This window comes from Nicotiana tabacum, chromosome 19 (genome assembly GCF_000715075.1).
Source record: "Nicotiana tabacum cultivar K326 chromosome 19, ASM71507v2, whole genome shotgun sequence".
Classification (NCBI taxonomy): domain Eukaryota; kingdom Viridiplantae; phylum Streptophyta; class Magnoliopsida; order Solanales; family Solanaceae; genus Nicotiana; species Nicotiana tabacum.
In genome coordinates, this window is record NC_134098.1 from 123,175,751 (window position 1) to 123,195,152 (window position 19,402).

Genomic DNA, 19,402 nt, shown 5'->3' on the forward strand with positions numbered 1-19,402 from the left:
AATGTTTTAAGATTAAGCTAGAAAGAAAAAGGAATGCAAAAATGCCTTTCGGAGATCACGCGCCTGATGATTACGGAATAAACCACGTCTAAGTGAGACAAGAAACTAAAGGGACCCACCTTATCTCAGCAAGTGATTGAACACGCGCCGTTCCTCCGAATTGATTCATCTTTTAAAACAAACTTCTTTTCTTCTGACATGACCAAAAATATAACTTCCCATACAACAATATGATAACAAAACGAAAAATTGAAATATCGCGAGAAATTAGATGAGGAAATAAATTCCGCCGAAACACGAGTACCGGTTCTCATCAAATAACACACGTAACCCACGACGGGAATTCGTAATTCAACCCGAATATTCAACTCCATTTGAATTCCCCATTTCAAATCCGCTACTCCAGTCACATTCTCCTTATCTATACGTATACCCAAGTATCACGATAACCATCATCGCTTATCACAACAACTTATCCATAAAAATGATAAGTAAAATAACTTATTAATGATAGGTCAGTAGAAAAAGATAGGCTACTGATAAACGCATCGAAGATAGCGAGACCAAGTCCTCCCCCACCCCCCAAACCTTCATTTCCATCTTCTCTACTCCTCTTTCCCCCACTACAAATAGACCCCCTTCCTCCCCTTTCTCTCTACCCCTCTCTCTCTCTCTCTCTCTAACCATAGTTTCTCTCTCTACATATAATTTCTCTTCTCTTTGGCTTTGAAAATCAAGCAGCGATTTTTTAATTGTTTTTGGTGCGAGAGGAGGAGCTGAAACCCTAGAAATTGTAGCGCGTGTGGATATCTAGGGCTTAGATCTGCGGAGTTGTGGTATCGGAGGTTATTTGATTAAAATGTCTTCACTCAGCAGAGAATTGGTGTTCCTCATACTCCAGTTCCTTGAAGAGGAAAAATTTAAGGAGTCTGTTCACAAGTATGTTCTTTTTTGTTTTCAATTTTTTAATTTTTTTGTGTTTCTTTCTCTCTCACACACATCTATGTGTTTTTTGGGATTTTATTGTCATGTTATCTGTGTGTTTTTACTATTTTTACTTGGTGCTTGAAAGTGAAAACTTTTTTCTCCTTGAAAGTGAAAACTAAAGAATTAAGTATGTGTTTAGTTTTTGAGGTTGTTCTGGTAATTTATCTAAAAAAGGAAAAAAGGGAAAGAAAAACCACTTGATGTAGCTAGTTGTACTGTGAGTTTTGCACGGTCTGTTTTTTTTTTCTGTTTGATTTTTCCTCTTTTTTATTTTTCTGTTGGTTTTTGTTTTTTATTTTTGTAAAATTCTTGTGCAGAATTAATGAGATACATTTAATGTGCGACCGATTTTTTGATTTTTTGTTGTTGCTTATCTTATGCTTCTTGGAAATGAAGTAACGAGATGATGAGGTTTAAAGTTCATAAATAGATTTGTGTGCGGATTGATAACTTTCTAGTATCATTATATCTTTATCAAAAATTAAAACTTTTCTAGCTTCAATTGCAAAGAGTGTTTCAATTTCTAGTCTTTTTTGGTTGGTATCGATTTATAAGTGTGTGAAAAGTGAAAACGTTGCCTTTTCTTTTATATGAATTTCTGTGCTTGAAAATGATTAACCTCTCTAAAAAATGTATGATTTTGTTTGCAGGCTAGAGCAAGAATCAGGATTTTTCTTCAATATGAAATACTTTGAGGAGAAAGTACATGCAGGTGAATGGGATGAAGTTGAGAAGTACCTGTCTGGATTTACTAAAGTTGATGACAACAGATACTCAATGAAAATATTTTTTGAGATAAGAAAGCAGAAATATCTTGAAGCTCTTGATGGGTATGTCCCTGTTGTTACTTTACCGTGCCTTTGATACATTTCCGCCAAGTATGGCTCTGATTTGAACTTTTTCTTCTTCTGCATGGTGTGTTGTCATCTCAGGCAAGACAAGGCAAAGGCAGTTGAGATTCTTGTGAATGATTTGAAAGTGTTTTCTACATTCAATGAGGACCTTTACAAAGAGATCACTCAGCTCCTGACACTTACCAATTTCAGGTAGCTATTTTCTCATGTTATGTGAAAAGAATATCCATGCACAGCCACTTAGAAAGAAACTGCTTGTGCATTGGTAAAAGGTGTATGATTAGAGAACGAGAGGGAATAAAATTAAAAGGCTTTTGCATTCATAAGAGGCTTGTAATTGCTGCATACCGAGACTCCAAATTCGCATTGGTGGCAGTTCTGAGATTCTGGCAATCTTTGAGGACTGGTTACGGTTTAGTTGTTTCTCTTACCGTCTTGGTGGACTTGTAGTAAATACACTTCGTAACTGTTAATTCAGTCCTGTAGAGTAAAAAATTGAAACAATTATCCTGTTAGGTGGAAGCTTAGATGTTGTTCTCATGTGATTGAATATATTTCTTTTCTAAAGCCATGGTATGACTGGTAATGTCCTCGAAATGGCTCCATGACCTCTCGAGAAGGACCAATAATCATGGTCCACTTTCTCTGTCTTGGTTCAATTGCTGGTTTGATCATGTTCCTTGATTGATGGACTGTCCTCTCTACAGTCAATCTAGACAAGTTGTCAACTTTTTTGCGGTGTGGAAGTTCATATGCTTAAACTTGAATCAGATTTGGAAATTAATTGTTCGATTTAATTCGACTGTAGTGAAAACCTAATAACTAAATGCATTTATTAGTATCTCAACTAGGAAAGGTTTCAGAATAAACAATTAAACTTTTTATTGGGAGGAATAGGTGAGAAGATAAATATATGTCAAAACATGGAGTCAAATGAAGAGTACGACCTTATGTTCAATCATAAATGCACAAAGGTAGTTCTATGCTCCCTTAATGAATAATAAGTCAATTGTAGTTGCAATAAATTTCGCCTCATCATATAGTACTATGGAGGTAAGGTTGTTATAGACTAAGTTGCTCCGACTCTTCACTTTCAGTGCCGCACCCGTGTCGACACGACGTGGGTGTAGGTATGGGATCCGTGTCGGATCTGGTCAACCGATTTTGGGTACTTTGACCAAAATCAACGGAGAAATTTGGGATAGATACAATGATTTTTGAAAACAAATCAAAAGCTAGGGTGATCTGGAAGAAAATGGAATACCTTGTATATATAAATTTCTATGTCAATCCTTTTCCTTTTATCTCCTTCTTAATTTCTACTCTTGTTCAATATTTTCTCCTTCTCGGAATACCTTGTAAGTTTTCCACATATTGTCTCATAATTTAGACATATTTTTATAACTCTATTTTTAAATAATTGAATTATTTTTAGCTGAATCCCCGCACCCGTATCCGTACCTGGATCCGTACCCCCGAATCTTTAAATTTAAATCATGAAGGATCTGACCTCTAGATCCGCACCCGTATCGGATACCCGCACCCGAGTCCGAGCAACTTAGGTTATAGATGAGGTAGAGGGTAATATTCTTGGTTTCTTATATTGAATGTCTTCTTTTTATTTCTTTGCTTTCCTGATCAGTCCCTCTTATGCAGAAAAATGAAAAGTTTTTGTTCTATGTACCTTTTAAATGTTAATTTACCATAATATTTACAGGGATTCTCTTTTTGGTCACATTTTTTTCCTGTTGTGTAAGAACCAAATAGGAAGTAAATTGTAGACTTAACTTTCGAGATAGAAGGAGGGCAAAATGCCGAGTTTGGTATTATTCTGCATGCTTACCCGTAGATTGTCTGAGATCTAAGGCTTCTAGGATATTGAGTACATGTATATTTATATGAAAACAGTCTCTGAGTGTTTTTCCTAAGGCTCGAAGCTGCATATTGAGTTGTTGGAATTTCTTTTGAGCCTATAGGTTTTCTGTGAATTAGGATCCGTACTGAATGCTTGTGGAGTGACTATTTCAGTGTGTGTAGTCTTTCTTTCTCAATGCTTGATCTTTATCTTCCCTGAAGTGAGTTTTAGCAATTTGACATAAGTCAAGTAACGAACTTCTGAATAACTTGTTTGATTACTTGATTTCAGAGAGAACGAGCAGCTTTCGAAGTATGGTGACACCAAGACAGCTCGTAGCATAATGTTGATAGAGCTGAAGAAATTGATCGAAGCAAATCCTCTTTTCCGTGAAAAACTCGTCTTTCCGACTTTGAGATCTTCGAGATTGCGTACATTAATCAATCAAAGGTGAAGATTATTTTTTTGTTTTGTTTTTGTGATGCTAAAATATCAAGAAGGATAATATCAGCTTCTAGATTTGGTGATCATTTTTTTTATATTCTTTACATCGCCAAAAAAAGAAGATATTTTAGTGCTTACTGCTCGATGAACATGCTGGCATTTGTGAACTTTGTATTGGGCTCTATTGGCTTTACAGCTCCTTGCCTCAGCAAATGACTGAATCATGCTAATTTTCTCCATAATCGAGTCAACAAACATGCATGGGGGATGCAATTGGTCTTATGTTTCAGTTGTTTCTCCCTTGTTAACAAGAATATTGTCAATTACCTTTCGTTACTTTTTTGGCTTTCGAGTTCCTTTAGTTCTTAAGTACAATGAGGGGATGTTGGTGCCACTCTATAAGATGATCTTAACGACTTGACTTAGTTCTTATATTGCAATATAACCTAGATGTGCTGTCTTCTCACATGTATACTTCTCGTGATTAATACCTTTCTTGTCTTTTGTCTAAAGGTCACCTGTAGTATGCTTCTTGTGAGTGAATATTTTGCTTTTCATCTTGGCAGTTTCTTGGAACTGTGTGTTCTGATTTGATCTTTCACTTCGGCATTTTCTGCAGTCTCAACTGGCAGCACCAGCTTTGTAAGAACCCAAGGCCAAACCCTGACATTAAGACACTGTTTACAGATCATACATGCACTCCTCCAAATGGGGCTGTTGCACCTGCACCTGTTAATCTTCCTGTTGCAGCTGTTGCAAAACCTGCCGCTTTTACATCACTTGGGGCACATGGAGTATGATTCTTTGTGGTTACTCTAGTTATGATAGTTTTGGTTTTAACTTATTCTTTACTTAATGGCACCTTTGCTCGTCTCACTCAGTTCAATCATGTACTTTAATTTGTTGCTTGCAGCCCTTTCCACCCGCAGCAGCAGCAGCAGCTGCAAATGCCAATGCTTTAGCAGGTTGGATGGCAAATGCCGCTGCTTCTTCATCTGTCCAAGCAGCTGTTGTGACAGCATCATCCCTGCCTGTTCCACCAAATCAAGGCGAGTTTTAACTAGTGTTCTTCGAACGACTAGGGGCCTGACTTTCAGTGGATACCTTTGATTATGCTTTAAATATTTGTTAAAACTTAACAAGCACAACATGAGTTTTGAAAGGCCAAGAAAAATTACTGTGTAGTTGCATGTCAATAGTATTCTAGTCAATAATTAAACATCGATTTCAACATATAAATTTAATGAAGTTCCAAATAACGGGCTGAAAGAAAGAATAGTAGCTCCTAATTTACCTACTTCATAAAAAAAAAGAACAGTAGCTCTTGTTTGCTTGAGGATGAAAATGCTTCATCAACAATCTGATGCCTCTAAAGTTGGTCCAAAATTGATGTGTTTGAGAACTGGATTGCTTGCCTTCTAAAGAGTGAACTCAAGATCTTGCAAAATATAACTTTGAATACTTCGGGTTAGTTGGTAGACATGAAGCAGTCAAGCAGACAACTGATACTACTATGAGTATTTGGTCTGTCAGAGATGATATTCCACTTCTGCTCACCGTAATTTGTGCTCTTGAACAGTTTCAATTTTGAAGCGTCCCATCACACCTCCAGCTACATTAGGTATGCTTGACTATCAGAATGCTGATCATGAGCAATTAATGAAACGTTTACGACCTGCACCGTCTGTTGAGGAGGTATTGCTGAAGATGGATCTTTCGTTGATATATTTTCTTTTTTGGTTTCCTCCTGCTGAATTCACCCTCAAATTTATTAGTATCATCTTATCAGATCATATCAAATTCATTAAAATTTGTTTTTCTTCTTTCCTTTCAGGTTACATATCCTACAGTTCGTCAGCAAGCTTCTTGGTCCCTCGATGACTTACCAAGGACAGTAGCTTTTACTCTGCAGCAAGGATCCTCAGTCACTAGCATGGACTTTCATCCTTCTCATCACACATTGCTGCTCGGTATATAAATGTTTAAGATCTTCTGTCCATGTATTCCTTTTGTTTCTGTGTCCGTGTGAACAGCAGCAATAAAACTCATTGCTGTTAAGATATCTTCTTCTAACTTCTGGTTTGCGATGAACAGTTGGATCCAGCAATGGTGAAATAACGCTTTGGGAAGTCGCGATGCGAGAGAAGTTGGTTTCAAAAGCATTTAAAATATGGGATATTCAAGCTTGTACTCTGACATTTCAGGTTAATCGATAAAAGATTCTTCAAAACTTGATTCTCTGGAAGTGAAAGAAACATACAAGCTTTGGCTTTTAGTTTTTTCTTCAATATGATTTCTCTTTTATCTGGCATATGGTTGAAAATTCAAATTAACTCTCAGTTCTTCTATAATTGGAGAGGCTAGTCTCTTCACAAATATGTAGTGCTGTGGTTGAGCCTTTGGTTTGATGTCTTTAAGATTTCTAGAATGGTTGTATATGTTTTTTCGTTCCTGACAACTGAGAGTTTTCACAGGCTTCTGCTGCCAAAGATGCACCATTTTCTGTAAGCCGTGTTGCGTGGAGTCCAGATGGGACCTTTGTTGGTGTGTGCTCTTCTTTATTTTTGTAATTGTATATGTTCTTGTGGATGTTCATAACTCTACTTTGTATTGCAGGAGTTGCATTCTCTAAGCATTTGGTCCATCTGTATGCCACTATTGGAAGAAGTGATTTACGTCAGCATTTGGAGGTAGATTTTTCTGTTGTTTTTTCCGCGCTCTTCTTTGATTAACTGGAAACATATGCTCTGGCAAACTTAAAAGCTAAAACTCTTAACTTCTTACCTGCACCCTTGTGATTTAAGATGGATGCGCATGCTGGGAGTGTCAATGACTTAGCATTCGCTTATCCAAACAAGCAGTTATGTGTAGTAACATGTGGAGATGATAAGTTGATAAAGGTAACATCAGAAGCTTCATTATTTCAGTTGGAATTCCAAACTCTTTTAGGAAAATGCTGAATGAAAATTTTGAAACAGGTATGGGATATAACAGGAAGAAAGCTGTTTAATTTTGAAGGACATGAAGCTCCTGTATACTCCATATGCCCTCATCAGAAGGAGAACATTCAGGTATTTTCAGATATGGAAAAAATTGCATTGATTGCTTGTCATTGCTTCAGGATTGAATAACATTTCACTAACTCACTCCTCTGGTATTTGAAAATTTTAACAAAATTAGGTGCAGAGTTCTGCTTAAAATAAGGGAAAAAATTTTAACTGCTTACTGTTGCTACTGCTAGGTAACATTCATTGGCATTCTTCTTACCTTTTATAGAGTCATCACAAATGGTTGTCACATTGAAGGAAGCAGTTCTGTTTAATTACTCGGTTATCACCATCATGCAACCTTTTTATTTTATTCTAGATTCAATGTGCTAGGAAAGAGAATAAACCATATAGTTATTGGTGGAAACTGAAAAAAACTTAATAGGGTTTTGGTTGATCGCTTTCTAAAATTTCCAAGCAAGTCCAGGGAGGATACAATCATCTTTCTGTAAGCCCATACCACTCATCTGAATCTGCATCAATCCGTCCATTGATTGGCTTCTATGCACAAATAGATTGCAGAATTAGTCAAATGTAAATTATTTTAGTGCTGATGGTCAACTATACCACCTGAGAAACTATTGCCTATCTCAATCTTTCTATATGAGGTATGGGTGCGCTTACTGTACCTGAGTGCATTTGGAGATACTGTGATATGATTTGAGCAGTAGTTGCTGATGATTTTGAAAATATAGATAACATATTAGCATTTATTTTTATGTTTAGACGGGAATTCTTTATACTAAATCAACTTTATTTGAAAAGTACGTTAAGGCCTTATTGCTGTATTTCCAGGTGTTTACTTGCTTACTAGTGGTGTTTGCATTTTCCGCTCCCTCAAATAACGTCCCTTTTTTTATTTCTATATGCAGTTCATTTTTTCTACTGCTATAGATGGGAAAATAAAAGCTTGGCTGTATGACAATATGGGATCTCGAGTTGACTATGATGCTCCTGGTCATTGGTGTGCCACCATGCTTTATAGTGCTGATGGTAGTAGGTAGGGTTGTAGGAGAAACCATTATTTACTGTATGTTGGTCTTTATGAGTATTCCCTGCCTCCGGTGACTTTTATTAACTGTCTGATGTTGATTTTTCATGCTTATAGATTGTTCTCGTGTGGAACTGGTAAAGAAGGTGATTCTTTTCTTGTGGAATGGAATGAAAGTGAAGGAGCCATAAAAAGGACTTATACTGGGTTTAGAAAGAAATCAGCTGGTGTTGTGCAGTTTGACACTACTCAGAATCATTTCTTGGCTGTGGGTGAAGATAGCCAGATAAAATTTTGGGACATGGACAGCATTAACATTCTTACAACTATAGATGCAGATGGTGGTCTCCCGGTTAGTGCTTATGCCAGTTCTATAGTTTCATTTGAGCAACCATCTCCTAGATACACCACAAAAAGAAGAAAAAAATGAAAATGAAAGCTACAAAACAAATTGGAGCTCTCCCTTGAATATTTAGTATAGTTTGAAGATGGCTGTAAGTTTGGTGGTTGTTGCAGAGTCTTCCGCGCTTGAGATTCAACAAGGAGGGAAATCTTCTTGCTGTTACTACTGCTGACAATGGGATTAAGATACTGGGAAATGCTGCTGGTATGAGATCCTTAAGGTCAGTTGAAGCCTCACCTTTTGAAGCACTAAGATCACCCATTGAAGCAGCTGCTATTAAGGTATTGATGGTTGCTTGCTTCTCCCGTTTAGTCTGCGCATAGTTGTTATGTTAAAAGTAAAAGATCTCCTTGTCTTTTTTTAGCAGGCTTCTGGCTCTTCTGTTCCAAATGTTACTCCTGTCAATTGTAAAGTGGAAAGAAGCTCTCCTGTTAGGCCTTCTCCCATCCTTGTATGTGCTATTTCAAATTTTTTTCTTTCTCAGTTTAATCTTTCCAGTCTGCATGAAAGATGGCAGTCCCACAATCTGTTAACTAAGAGCATATTTTTGGTTTCAAACATTGTGTATGATAAGAGGTTGCCTATAATTCTAGTCTTCTGTGCAAGTAGTCTAATTTGTTCTTTAACTTGCATGCGCTGTACCGTAACTTGAAAACCTTGTTATTCTGTATTCTTGAACTGCTGAATTTGCTATAGTATTACAGATTAGTGAATTTATCGTCGGATAAATTTTTATTCTACCGACTTTCTTTGCAGAATGGAGTTGATTCTGTGCCCAGAAGCATGGAGAAACCAAGAATATTGGAGGATGTTGCAGATAAGGCCAAACCTTGGCAGTTGACTGAAATTTTAGATCAAGCTCAATGCAGGATGGTTACCATGCCTGAGAGCTCAGATTCAAGTAACAAGGTGCGTTATCTCATTTGTGTGCACTTCTTCTGTAATGTGATTCAACATGTAATCCTTCAATTGGCACTTGTATTTAGGTTGCACGGCTTCTTTATACAAATTCTGGTGTTGGTGTCCTGGCACTCGGTTCAAATGGTACTCAAAAGCTGTGGAAGTGGGCCCGCAACGAACAAAATCCAAGTGGCAAAGTAATAAAGATTTAACTGACAGCTGTCTTAGCTACATATTTATTTTCAAAATGTTATGCAAACGAATTTCTGAAATGTCTTGGGGTCTTAAAGGCCACTGCTAATGTTGTTCCACAACATTGGCAACCGAACAGTGGTCTTCTTATGGCTAATGATGTCTCAGGTGTCAATTTGGAAGAGGCTGTTCCTTGCATAGCCCTTTCAAAGAATGACTCTTATGTAATGTCAGCTGCTGGTGGAAAAGTTTCATTATTCAATATGATGACATTCAAGGTATGTGTATAGAAGAGGGTCCTGTTCTTGTAACATACCATTTGAGTGGTTTGTTATATGAATTATGATAATAACTGAGATATATAGGTAATGACAACGTTCATGCCACCTCCGCCGGCTTCAACTTTCTTAGCGTTCCATCCTCAAGATAACAACATTATAGCCATTGGCATGGAGGATTCAACAATCCACATTTATAACGTTAGGGTCGACGAGGTAATTTGTACAACCACTTCAATATTCAATGACATCTGTGAGTTGGTTAAATGACCCATTTTTATGTTACTGCATTTTATCCATAGGTAAAATCTAAGTTGAAGGGCCATCAGAAGCGCATAACTGGTCTTGCATTCTCCACCAACCTCAACATACTGGTTTCATCAGGTGCTGATGCTCAGGTAAGTCGGTCTTCTGTCTTTTTTCTATTTCTTCCTATGCCTTGTGTTATTTTCTTTGAACCATTAAAGGATAGAGGAACAAGTACAGAACCTACATTTTATTCAATTGGCTTTCTCTTAGAGCCAGCCACAGCCTTCAGTTTCTTTACTTTCTCTTTTTTTGGGGGGGTGGGGTGGGGGTGGGGGGGATCTATTGCTTGTTTACTTTCACCAAAAATATCTGAGTTGAACTCTATCGATACACCAGGCATAGCAATCTTGATTGAAATGTGATTGTGAACATGATGATAAGTTGCCCCCCTCCCCTTTTGAAGCTTGATAATGAACAGATTAATGGCCTGAAGCTTGGAGTTGAATACACCTTCCAATCATGTCTCTGTATTTTGTTTTCATGTATTGCTGTATGTGCATATCTAGTAGTGCTTTGACATGCTATAGATATCTTATTTCTTATGTACTAACATGGAATCCAACCACTGCAGCTCTGTTTATGGAGCATTGATACATGGGACAAGAGAAAATCAGTTCCCATTCAGCTGCCTGCTGGTAAAGCACCTAGTGGTGATACTCGAGTACAATTTCACTCGGACCAAGTCCGTTTGCTAGTATCTCATGAAACACAGTTAGCAATTTATGATGCATCAAAGATGGAAAGAATTCGCCAGGTAAAACAAATGCCTAAATATTTCAAATTATAGACGCGTGACTGTTTTGTTTTCTTATTGATTCTGTTTCTCGCAGTGGGTCCCTCAAGATGCACTTTCTGCACCAATAACCTACGCGGCTTACTCCTGTAACAGTCAATTAGTTTATGCTTCCTTTTCTGACGGCAATGTTGGTGTATTTGATGCTGATACACTAAGACTCAGATGTCGTGTTGCTCCCTCAGCATATTTGCCCCAGGCAGTGTTGACTGGGTAAGAACAGATTAGTAGCAGTTTATTGAATCTTTCTTATGTTATCCACTTCTGCAAATCCAAATAATTTGGTCATTCATCTAACTTTTTAAAATGTGTTATTCTTTCACTTCGTAAGATGTTGATTCATGTACTAGTTTTGTTAGTTTGGTTCTCATTAGTTGTGATGTTTTTGGATCTAAAAGAGTCGTGACTAACGCACCTGTTGTATGTCACAGAAGTCAATCTGTGTATCCATTAGTAGTTGCAGCACATCCACAGGAGCCTAGCCAATTTGCAGTTGGGTTGTCAGATGGAACTGTTAAAGTGATTGAACCCCTGGAATCCGAAGGGAAGTGGGGATTAAGTCCGCCTGTTGATAACGGGATACTGAATGGCAGGACGGCCTCTTCTTCGACCACTAGCAACCATGTAGCCGACCAAGTTCAAAGATGAAACATACTGTATTTTGCCAGTGACATTCTTTTTGTGTGTCTTATCCTTATAGGTTTTAGTTCATTATCTCTGGTATTCCTTGTCAAAGTACATTATGATGGCAGACCTCTTTAGAGAGATCCTCAAAAGTTTATGTGTTTTTTATTTATATCATTTTTTTCTCGATAGTTAAAATATTAGGGGATATTCTTCTTTCGGCCATTTGATTTTGGTTGAAGGTCTTGAATGTCACAGGAAATAGCTCAGTTTAAAGGAGTTAATGAATGTTCTTTCCTTCTCTCCCGCTGTAGCTCCTTGGTTTCTTTTTCTTTTAATTAGTTTCTCGGCACGTGAATGCTGAGTCTTGTAATATGCTATGTTTTAAAATAATATCAGAAAACTTTGATTATATAGTCATACATAAAAAAAATTCCGTTTCCTTGAATGATCAATTTGGGTTGTACTCTTTTGTCGATTGTTCGTCGAATTATTAAATCTAATGCGAGAGACGTCTTTTAGCAGTACTCTTTTTTACTCCGGTTATTGTTATAATTTGTAGTTGTACACAATCAACTAAGTTAATATCACCTTTATTTTCTCACTTAGGGGTCGTTTGGAGGATGTATAAGAATAGCGCAGAATACAGTATATTAGTAATGCATGAGTTAGTAATGCAAGAATTAGTTATGCAGATATTATCTCTTATAAACTGTTTGGTGTGGTGTATTAAAAATTATAATGCATTGCATAATTTTTAAGAAAAATAGTTGTTTACAAAAATGCCCTCCATATTCTCTAGCTTTAAGGGACTTTAAGGACAATTTTGTCTTTAACCATACTAATGCATGCATTAATAGCCTTGGTATTACTAATGTCATGGTTTTCTATTCATTACTTATACATAGGCTAATACCAAGTATGATGTATAACTAATGCAAGTATTAGTTATACATAGGTTGAAAAAATGTATCAAACAAGGTATTAGTAACGCACAAAGCTAATGCTTGCATTATTTTTTCTAATACCTCCTACCAAACGATCCCTTAGTTAAAAACCATTTTTGGCATATACTCCAACCAATACAAAAGTACGATCATATGCTCCCACATACTAAATATTGATATTCCTATATTCAAATTACTTGAATATAAACATTAATCTCAAATATTTTATACCATATAATATGTAACTTTATAAGATCAATTATACTCTTGTAAATATAAATATAGTTGGTGAGGTGCAAATAATTCACGCACATGTACTATAAATCCGCATTTTATAAATCAATTCATGAATTTCAATAAATGTATATGTTAACCATGTATAAGCATAAGCTCACAAAATTAATACTAACTAGTCTTAGTGTACGCGCGTTGCGCGTGTCCCTCGTGTTAATAAAAATAAATTTTTAAAAATAAAATAAATAATATTCAAAAGATGTGTTTGCATTATAACATAAAAGTTAACACAAAATTAGTTCCAAAATGATAAATATTAATCATATTCGGGAGTATGATCTAATGTAGTTGTTCTTCCTTCAGTTTGTTCTCTTACTTGCTTCATTCTACAAAAATGTCATAGAAGTAGCGTTGATTGAAAGGTAAAAAAATCATTCAACTTTATTTGAGCACTTGCATAGGTGCATTACATGTATATTTCATGTTATTTACTACACAATTTGGGTTAGATAGTTTACCAAAAATAAAAATTTCTTTACCCATATTTTACTTATTTTAACGGGACATCTAAACTGTAACCTTATTCTATTTATACCTAAGTAATTACATAGGCATCCGAACTCGATTATTATTATCTGTTCTTATAAATTTTTAGCTCAACTGTTATCTTATTTTACGGACAATTTTTTTCTAATATGTACTGCATGCACTTTTTATACGTGCCCCGGCTAAAATAATTAACTAATAATTGTTATGTCGTAATTGAATTATGTTTATTTTACGTCTATAGTTAACAATTTAAATAAGAAAATGACTTATATAGGTAAAAAAAAAAATCTTGATTTTATATCCCTAAATATTAAGAGTTCCTACATAATTCAAATTAGGAAAGAAAATTTTAGTTAATTTCAAAGTCCTTAAAATTAGAAAAATTATTTAATTACGATTTTGTCCAATGTGAAACTTATTTTTAAAGGGTAAAAAAAGCGAACGACATTTCGCTAAGGGGTTTCGTGCTTTTAATATATATATATATATATATATATATATATATATATATATATATATATATATATATATATCACTCACAAGGTAATATTTGTATGGCTTGATCATATGTATACTTCAGCATGACAAAGAATACATCTAAGATGATAAAGCAACATTTATCATATACTTAAACTTGAAATCTAATAATCAAGGATATATTATGTTCTTTATCACAAAAACAATATCAAATTTATTAAAGGTCTTCAACCTTTAATGAAACTCAAAATAATGTCTAAATAAGAATATCTTTTTATTTCATGATCTTAAAACAATACAACAGCTTTTAATTATAGAGATAATTCTTCTCAAATAATATATTTCATGTCACTCTACTTCTTGAAATTAAAATTCACATAATTTCATGTAGGTGACATATCTATATGCCAACTAATTATTTGCATTTTTTCATATAATAACAACTATAACCATTAAATATGTTATTTTTAATAATAATTAACATGATGCATACATGATATATTTTGAGGTAATCGCTTTTATGAGATGTTTATCCTATCATTCATAGAATTTAAGATTTCATAAGAAAATAATATGCCAGAGAAACAAATAATAAATAAAGTTAAGAAAGTAGACCCCGGTATAACGACATCAAATATATTCAAGCTCTCCAAATTTTGCGTCATCGCCTTGACATTGTCTCTTTGATTACCTCAATAATCAAAACTGCTCTAATCTGAAGGAACTTTTTCATCTCAACACATGGACCAAGCAGACAAAATATATTTTCCAAACAGGTTTTGAAAAAATAAAAATCAAAGTTTAAATTCTCACTTACCTCGCTAACGGAAAATTCCCCAACTTTGCAACGTATAAAAAACATCAACCAAACAGACTCCAATGACCTCAATCTATCCAAAATATTATATTTAAAAGATTAAAGAAACTAATAGCATAACGGTACGCACCAAATGTATCACTGAGTAAAAAATGAGAAGTGGTTAAGACTATCTTCTTCCTTAGTATCGACAATAAAAACTACTGTTGTTCCTTTATCTCAGTGTTTTATCTTCACCAAATTAACCGGTTAAATCTCCACATGTAAAAGAAGATAATTAGACGAATATGCATATGTAATTAGTATGTAGAATTTTACCGCATAAAGTTCTCACCCAGTAATCCTTTTGACTTGGAAGATCTTTATCAGGAATTTTTTCTTTAATCTCACGAGTTTTTCAAAAATAATTAAGAATATATAATTTATACTCTAACGGGTGCATTCTTTGAGAAAATTGGATGATTAGATGCATTAAAGCACTTTATCTTTGATGTATTTGAACATGTCAACCATGCATTTTTTCAGAGTTTTTTGTTACGTCATAATGTAAAACCCCTAGAGGAAGGAAATAAAATTAATACGTCAAATACAATCCACATGGATCTCTATCCTTTTCTCAAATCAAGATAAAATTTACAATAATAATAATTAGATGTAAACCAGGATAAACCCTGATACTGACTTTCTTTTTTGCTAAAAGCAAAATAATTTGTTTAGTGGCATCATTTGTAGGTTCAAATTAGCAGCCATAAGTATATGACAAAATGTCATCTCCATCAATTTTCCCATGTCTTCATGTACTGGAAAGTTGCGCTCTGCAATGAGATAATATAATTCAATAGGGGGTATTGGACTATTGGTTGAGAAGCATGCCCTAAACGTGTTGTTTTGGAAAAGCAACGGTTCTTTTCTAAATGTATATTTTCAAATATTTTTTTAATTATTATTATAAAATATGAAATATAAATATATATTTTTAAAAGGGGTATAATGATAATTTAACTTTTTGATTTTGGCTTCACACTCGTCTCTAAACAGAATCATCACTACATGTGAACTTAATTGTGGGTAGTTGCTGAAATAGATTCATCAACCAATTAAACTTTTTACTCCAAAATAACTAATTTTTATCGGATTATCTTATCAGATGAAAGTAAATTCTTAGGAGTAATTCTTTAATTGGCTTCTTCTCCGTTAGGACTTCTACGCCACGACAACAAGAGACAAGCATTTAAATATGCAAATTCTTTTTACCTTTAAGGCAACAGTTGAATAAGACCGCTTCAAAGCCAACGATTAAACTAATTTTGAAAGACTTAGTTGTTAATAAGAACAAACACAACTTATAAGAAAAGACCCTTAAATTAAATCAGTTTTTTACGATTATTTAAATGATGTTTTATTATATTATTAAATAATTTTACAAAATAGGGTATTTAGAATTTTTAGAAGGGTATTCATATAATTTGATTTTTTAGTTAAGGGCTTCCCACTTTTAATATTATATAGATGATGATGATAATAATAATAATAATAAATTAAAAAATATAAATATAAATATAATTATATGATATATGATTAATGTTGTAAATTTTTTAAAAGGGCATTAAGTACAAAATATCATTTAATGGGAGGTAATTTTAATTTTAGGCAGAGTATAATTTGGTCATTCAATTTTTGAAGGTTATTATGGTAAATTAACTCAACCTAAAAGTTTTCATGCTTATAATATAGTACTAGTCTTAGGGTACGCGCGTTGCGCGTGTACCTAGTATCAATGAAAATTACTTTTTTTTTAAATGGCATAAATAATATTCAAATATTTTCTTGACTTATGACATATAAATTAAAAACTTTGCAAGTTCCTAAAAAATGACAAATGATGTTACTGTATAAATGTTTGGATCCAGTGAAGCGACTCTTCCTCCACTTTGCTCGGGTAAACTCTTCATAATAAGATCAAGAGCTGCAATTCGTTGTCACTAAAAACTTGAAGAAATTTCTTGCTTTAATGAGGTATATATTTCTTCATTTGTTTTATTTTGCAGAAGCTTCTTGCTTTAGTAAGATACTATACTACAATACTTATGCTTAAAGCTGAATAAAAAAATAATGGATTATAACTTTTTGAATAATCACGTAGTTAAATTTCCTAGGATTTTCTGAATAAAAATAAAGCAGCTAATAAAGAAGAACAACAGGTAAAATATAGGCTATGAAGATATCAAATATTTTTTGTTGTGCTAAAGATACAAAATTGTAATGAATAAAAGCAAAAGGTGTACTTATTCAAATTAGCAAATAATGTTTCTTGCTAAAGTACAACAAAATTTTGCCTAATTGCTCAAGATGCTCATCAAATATCCTAGAATAGTAAATCCTAAACTGGGCAAGGAGTTTAATCTTTGGTTAATAAGTTGATTGTTAGTTTTTTGTGTTTCCATGTGAAGATATTAAATAGTCGAGTCTATATCAACTGGGTCAACATCACCTATCTAGAACATAAAATATTTTAGTCATGTTAAAAACCTTATTGAAATATAAAGGATGCCGTCACGCGACTTTCTTTTTTTGGTTAACTGGACAGGCACATATATGATTAATAATGAGGAAAAGTAGTGCACTTATTAGAAAGTAAAAGACACTTACATGCATAAAAAGAATGGTGTTGACTGCAAGTATCGTTCGGAAAGCATAAATATTCAAGCGAATAGGCAATCTTAAGCTAGCGTTTGGCCGTAGTTTCTCAAATTTATTCTAAAAAATCTGATTTTGGTGAATTTTGGTTTGAAGATGAAAATGTGTTTGGACATCTGTTTTGGGTGAAATTTGGTTTGGAAAAATATGAAATATGACTTATACCCACAAATTCTAAAAACTATCACAAATACCCAACAGTACCATTATTAATAATATTCATTATATTATCGCAAACCATAGTCTTGAACATAAATAAATTTGATACAAAATTATTATTTTTGTAATGAACTACATGTGCACTATCAGATGACCGAGAAGACGAAGCAACATCGTTACAAAAAAATAAATTGTGGGCTCTTTTATAAAATACAAAAGTTTGGGGCAATTTTTAAAAAATATAATAGTGATATTTTGGCCCAAAACCAGCTATTGAGTTGGTTTTGGAATTTGACCAAAATGGAGGCAAAATCTATGGCCAAACATGTGTTTGCCAAATAAAACCCAAGTTTATTTTGGCAAAATCTATGACCAGGTCCTCTACATTAATACCCGGATTATAAACACAAATGCCACTCTTTAGATACCAATACTAATGCAGTCACTAACAGTAGTTTAAAGAACTAATAAAGGAGCTCATTTTATAAGTTATCAAGTGTAAGATGTGATAAAAGCAAGGAGAGCGCAAGTAACAACCTAGGGGAGACTCCTACGTGACAATAAGCAGCTACTATAAAAAATCAAAAAATAAAAACAACTCTATGTTAAATAAAGCAACATAGAAAGTCTTTTATAAGTTCTCCTTATTTATGTTCTCGTATTGTTTATTCTAATTGACTTGCTTATTAGTCATTAAAATTGTCCAACTGCCTGCTATCGGAGGCCTTTTCTCTTAACTGGTAGATCTTTAACATTCACACTAATCACAATCTCTCACTCATATTCCATACGCTATCTAGAAACATATACAGGAACACACACATAGAGAGACATAGTCACGATCCAAAATTCCACCACCAACGTCGTGATGGTACCTAATCTCTAAGACTAGGTAAGCCGATTTCCATTATATTTCGAAGCCATTTTTTTTTTAATAAATGAAACCAACAATGAAAATAATTATAACAACCTCTCAAGACTGGTAGTACAGAGTCACGAACTCTAACATAATACATGAAATGATCTCAATGATTGAATACTCAATACTGTTTGATTAAAAATTAACAGTACAATGAAATGAACAAACTCCAAGGGACTGCGACGACCAAGCAGCTCTACCTTGAATCCTTGCGATCATACTCTAACTTTGTCCAGGTCCGATACCTCCAATACCTGGCTCTGCACAAAAATGTGCAGAAGTGTAGTATGAGTACACCACGGTCGGTACCCAGTAAGTATCAAGACTAACCTCAGTGGAGTAGAGACGAGGTACAGTCAAGACACTCACTAGTCAAATAACCTGTACAATATAGCAGTATACAATAGTACTCGAAAACAACTAGCAATGATAACAACAAACTCAACCAGTGATATAACAACAAGGCAATAAGAACATCATAATTATTACTCAGGCGAATAAGGAACACAAGTACAATCAACAAGTCAAGTCCTTCAAATATAAATCCTTCACATATTATTCTTTAAGATAAATATCTTTCAAATATAATTCACTCCAATAAATATATTTTCAAGTAAAAGTCACCGTGTGACACCTCATTTCACAATCATAAAAATTTTGGGTCTCAGCCCACTTTTATATTTTTCACGGCACCTCGTGCCCATATTTCTATCACCATCACACCGACAACGCACGTGTCAATAATAAAATCATCATATTTTTCCCCGGCACCTCATGCTCATATTATTTTCATAACTGTACGGACAACTCACGTACCAAAATATCAATGTATATAAGATCTGCATGATCAATTTATTTTCAATAAAGTAAGGTTAAAAATCTTTAAATCAAGTAAGAAATCAACAAAAAGATAAGTTTATTTTAGA

General features: G+C 34.2%; 1 protein-coding gene across 2 annotated transcripts; it reads left to right on the top strand.

Annotated features, from left to right (window-relative positions):
- Nucleotides 1-550: 550 nt before the first annotated feature.
- On the top strand, nt 551-11,978 carry LOC107813542 (topless-related protein 3). Of its 2 annotated transcripts, none has more exons than XM_016638823.2 (25): nt 551-939; nt 1,638-1,817; nt 1,920-2,033; nt 3,988-4,146; nt 4,760-4,934; nt 5,054-5,189; nt 5,720-5,835; nt 5,975-6,110; nt 6,235-6,344; nt 6,615-6,684; nt 6,757-6,830; nt 6,945-7,040; nt 7,119-7,211; nt 8,060-8,187; nt 8,296-8,530; nt 8,695-8,862; nt 8,946-9,032; nt 9,338-9,490; nt 9,568-9,678; nt 9,772-9,951; nt 10,039-10,167; nt 10,254-10,349; nt 10,832-11,014; nt 11,091-11,266; nt 11,485-11,978. In XM_016638823.2, exons 1-25 carry the CDS (start codon nt 860-862, stop codon nt 11,699-11,701), a joined length of 3,402 nt encoding a protein of 1,133 aa, XP_016494309.1. In that variant the 5' UTR covers nt 551-859; the 3' UTR covers nt 11,702-11,978. The 2 variants fall into 2 exon arrangements, with proteins under 2 accessions (XP_016494309.1, XP_016494310.1); XM_016638824.2 differs by having other exon boundaries at nt 8,949-9,032.
- Nucleotides 11,979-19,402: the final 7,424 nt, after the last annotated feature.

Bases quoted from the DNA above. Each gene is read 5' to 3' on its own strand.
- LOC107813542 (XM_016638823.2), top strand. From the start codon at position 860: ATGTCTTCACTCAGCAGAGAATTGGTGTTCCTCATACTCCAGTTCCTT. The intron at 7,212-8,059 runs GTATTTTCAGAT...TTCTATATGCAG, and splicing joins ATCAGAAGGAGAACATTCAG to TTCATTTTTTCTACTGCTAT. The intron at 9,033-9,337 runs GTATGTGCTATT...CTTTCTTTGCAG, and splicing joins TTAGGCCTTCTCCCATCCTT to AATGGAGTTGATTCTGTGCC.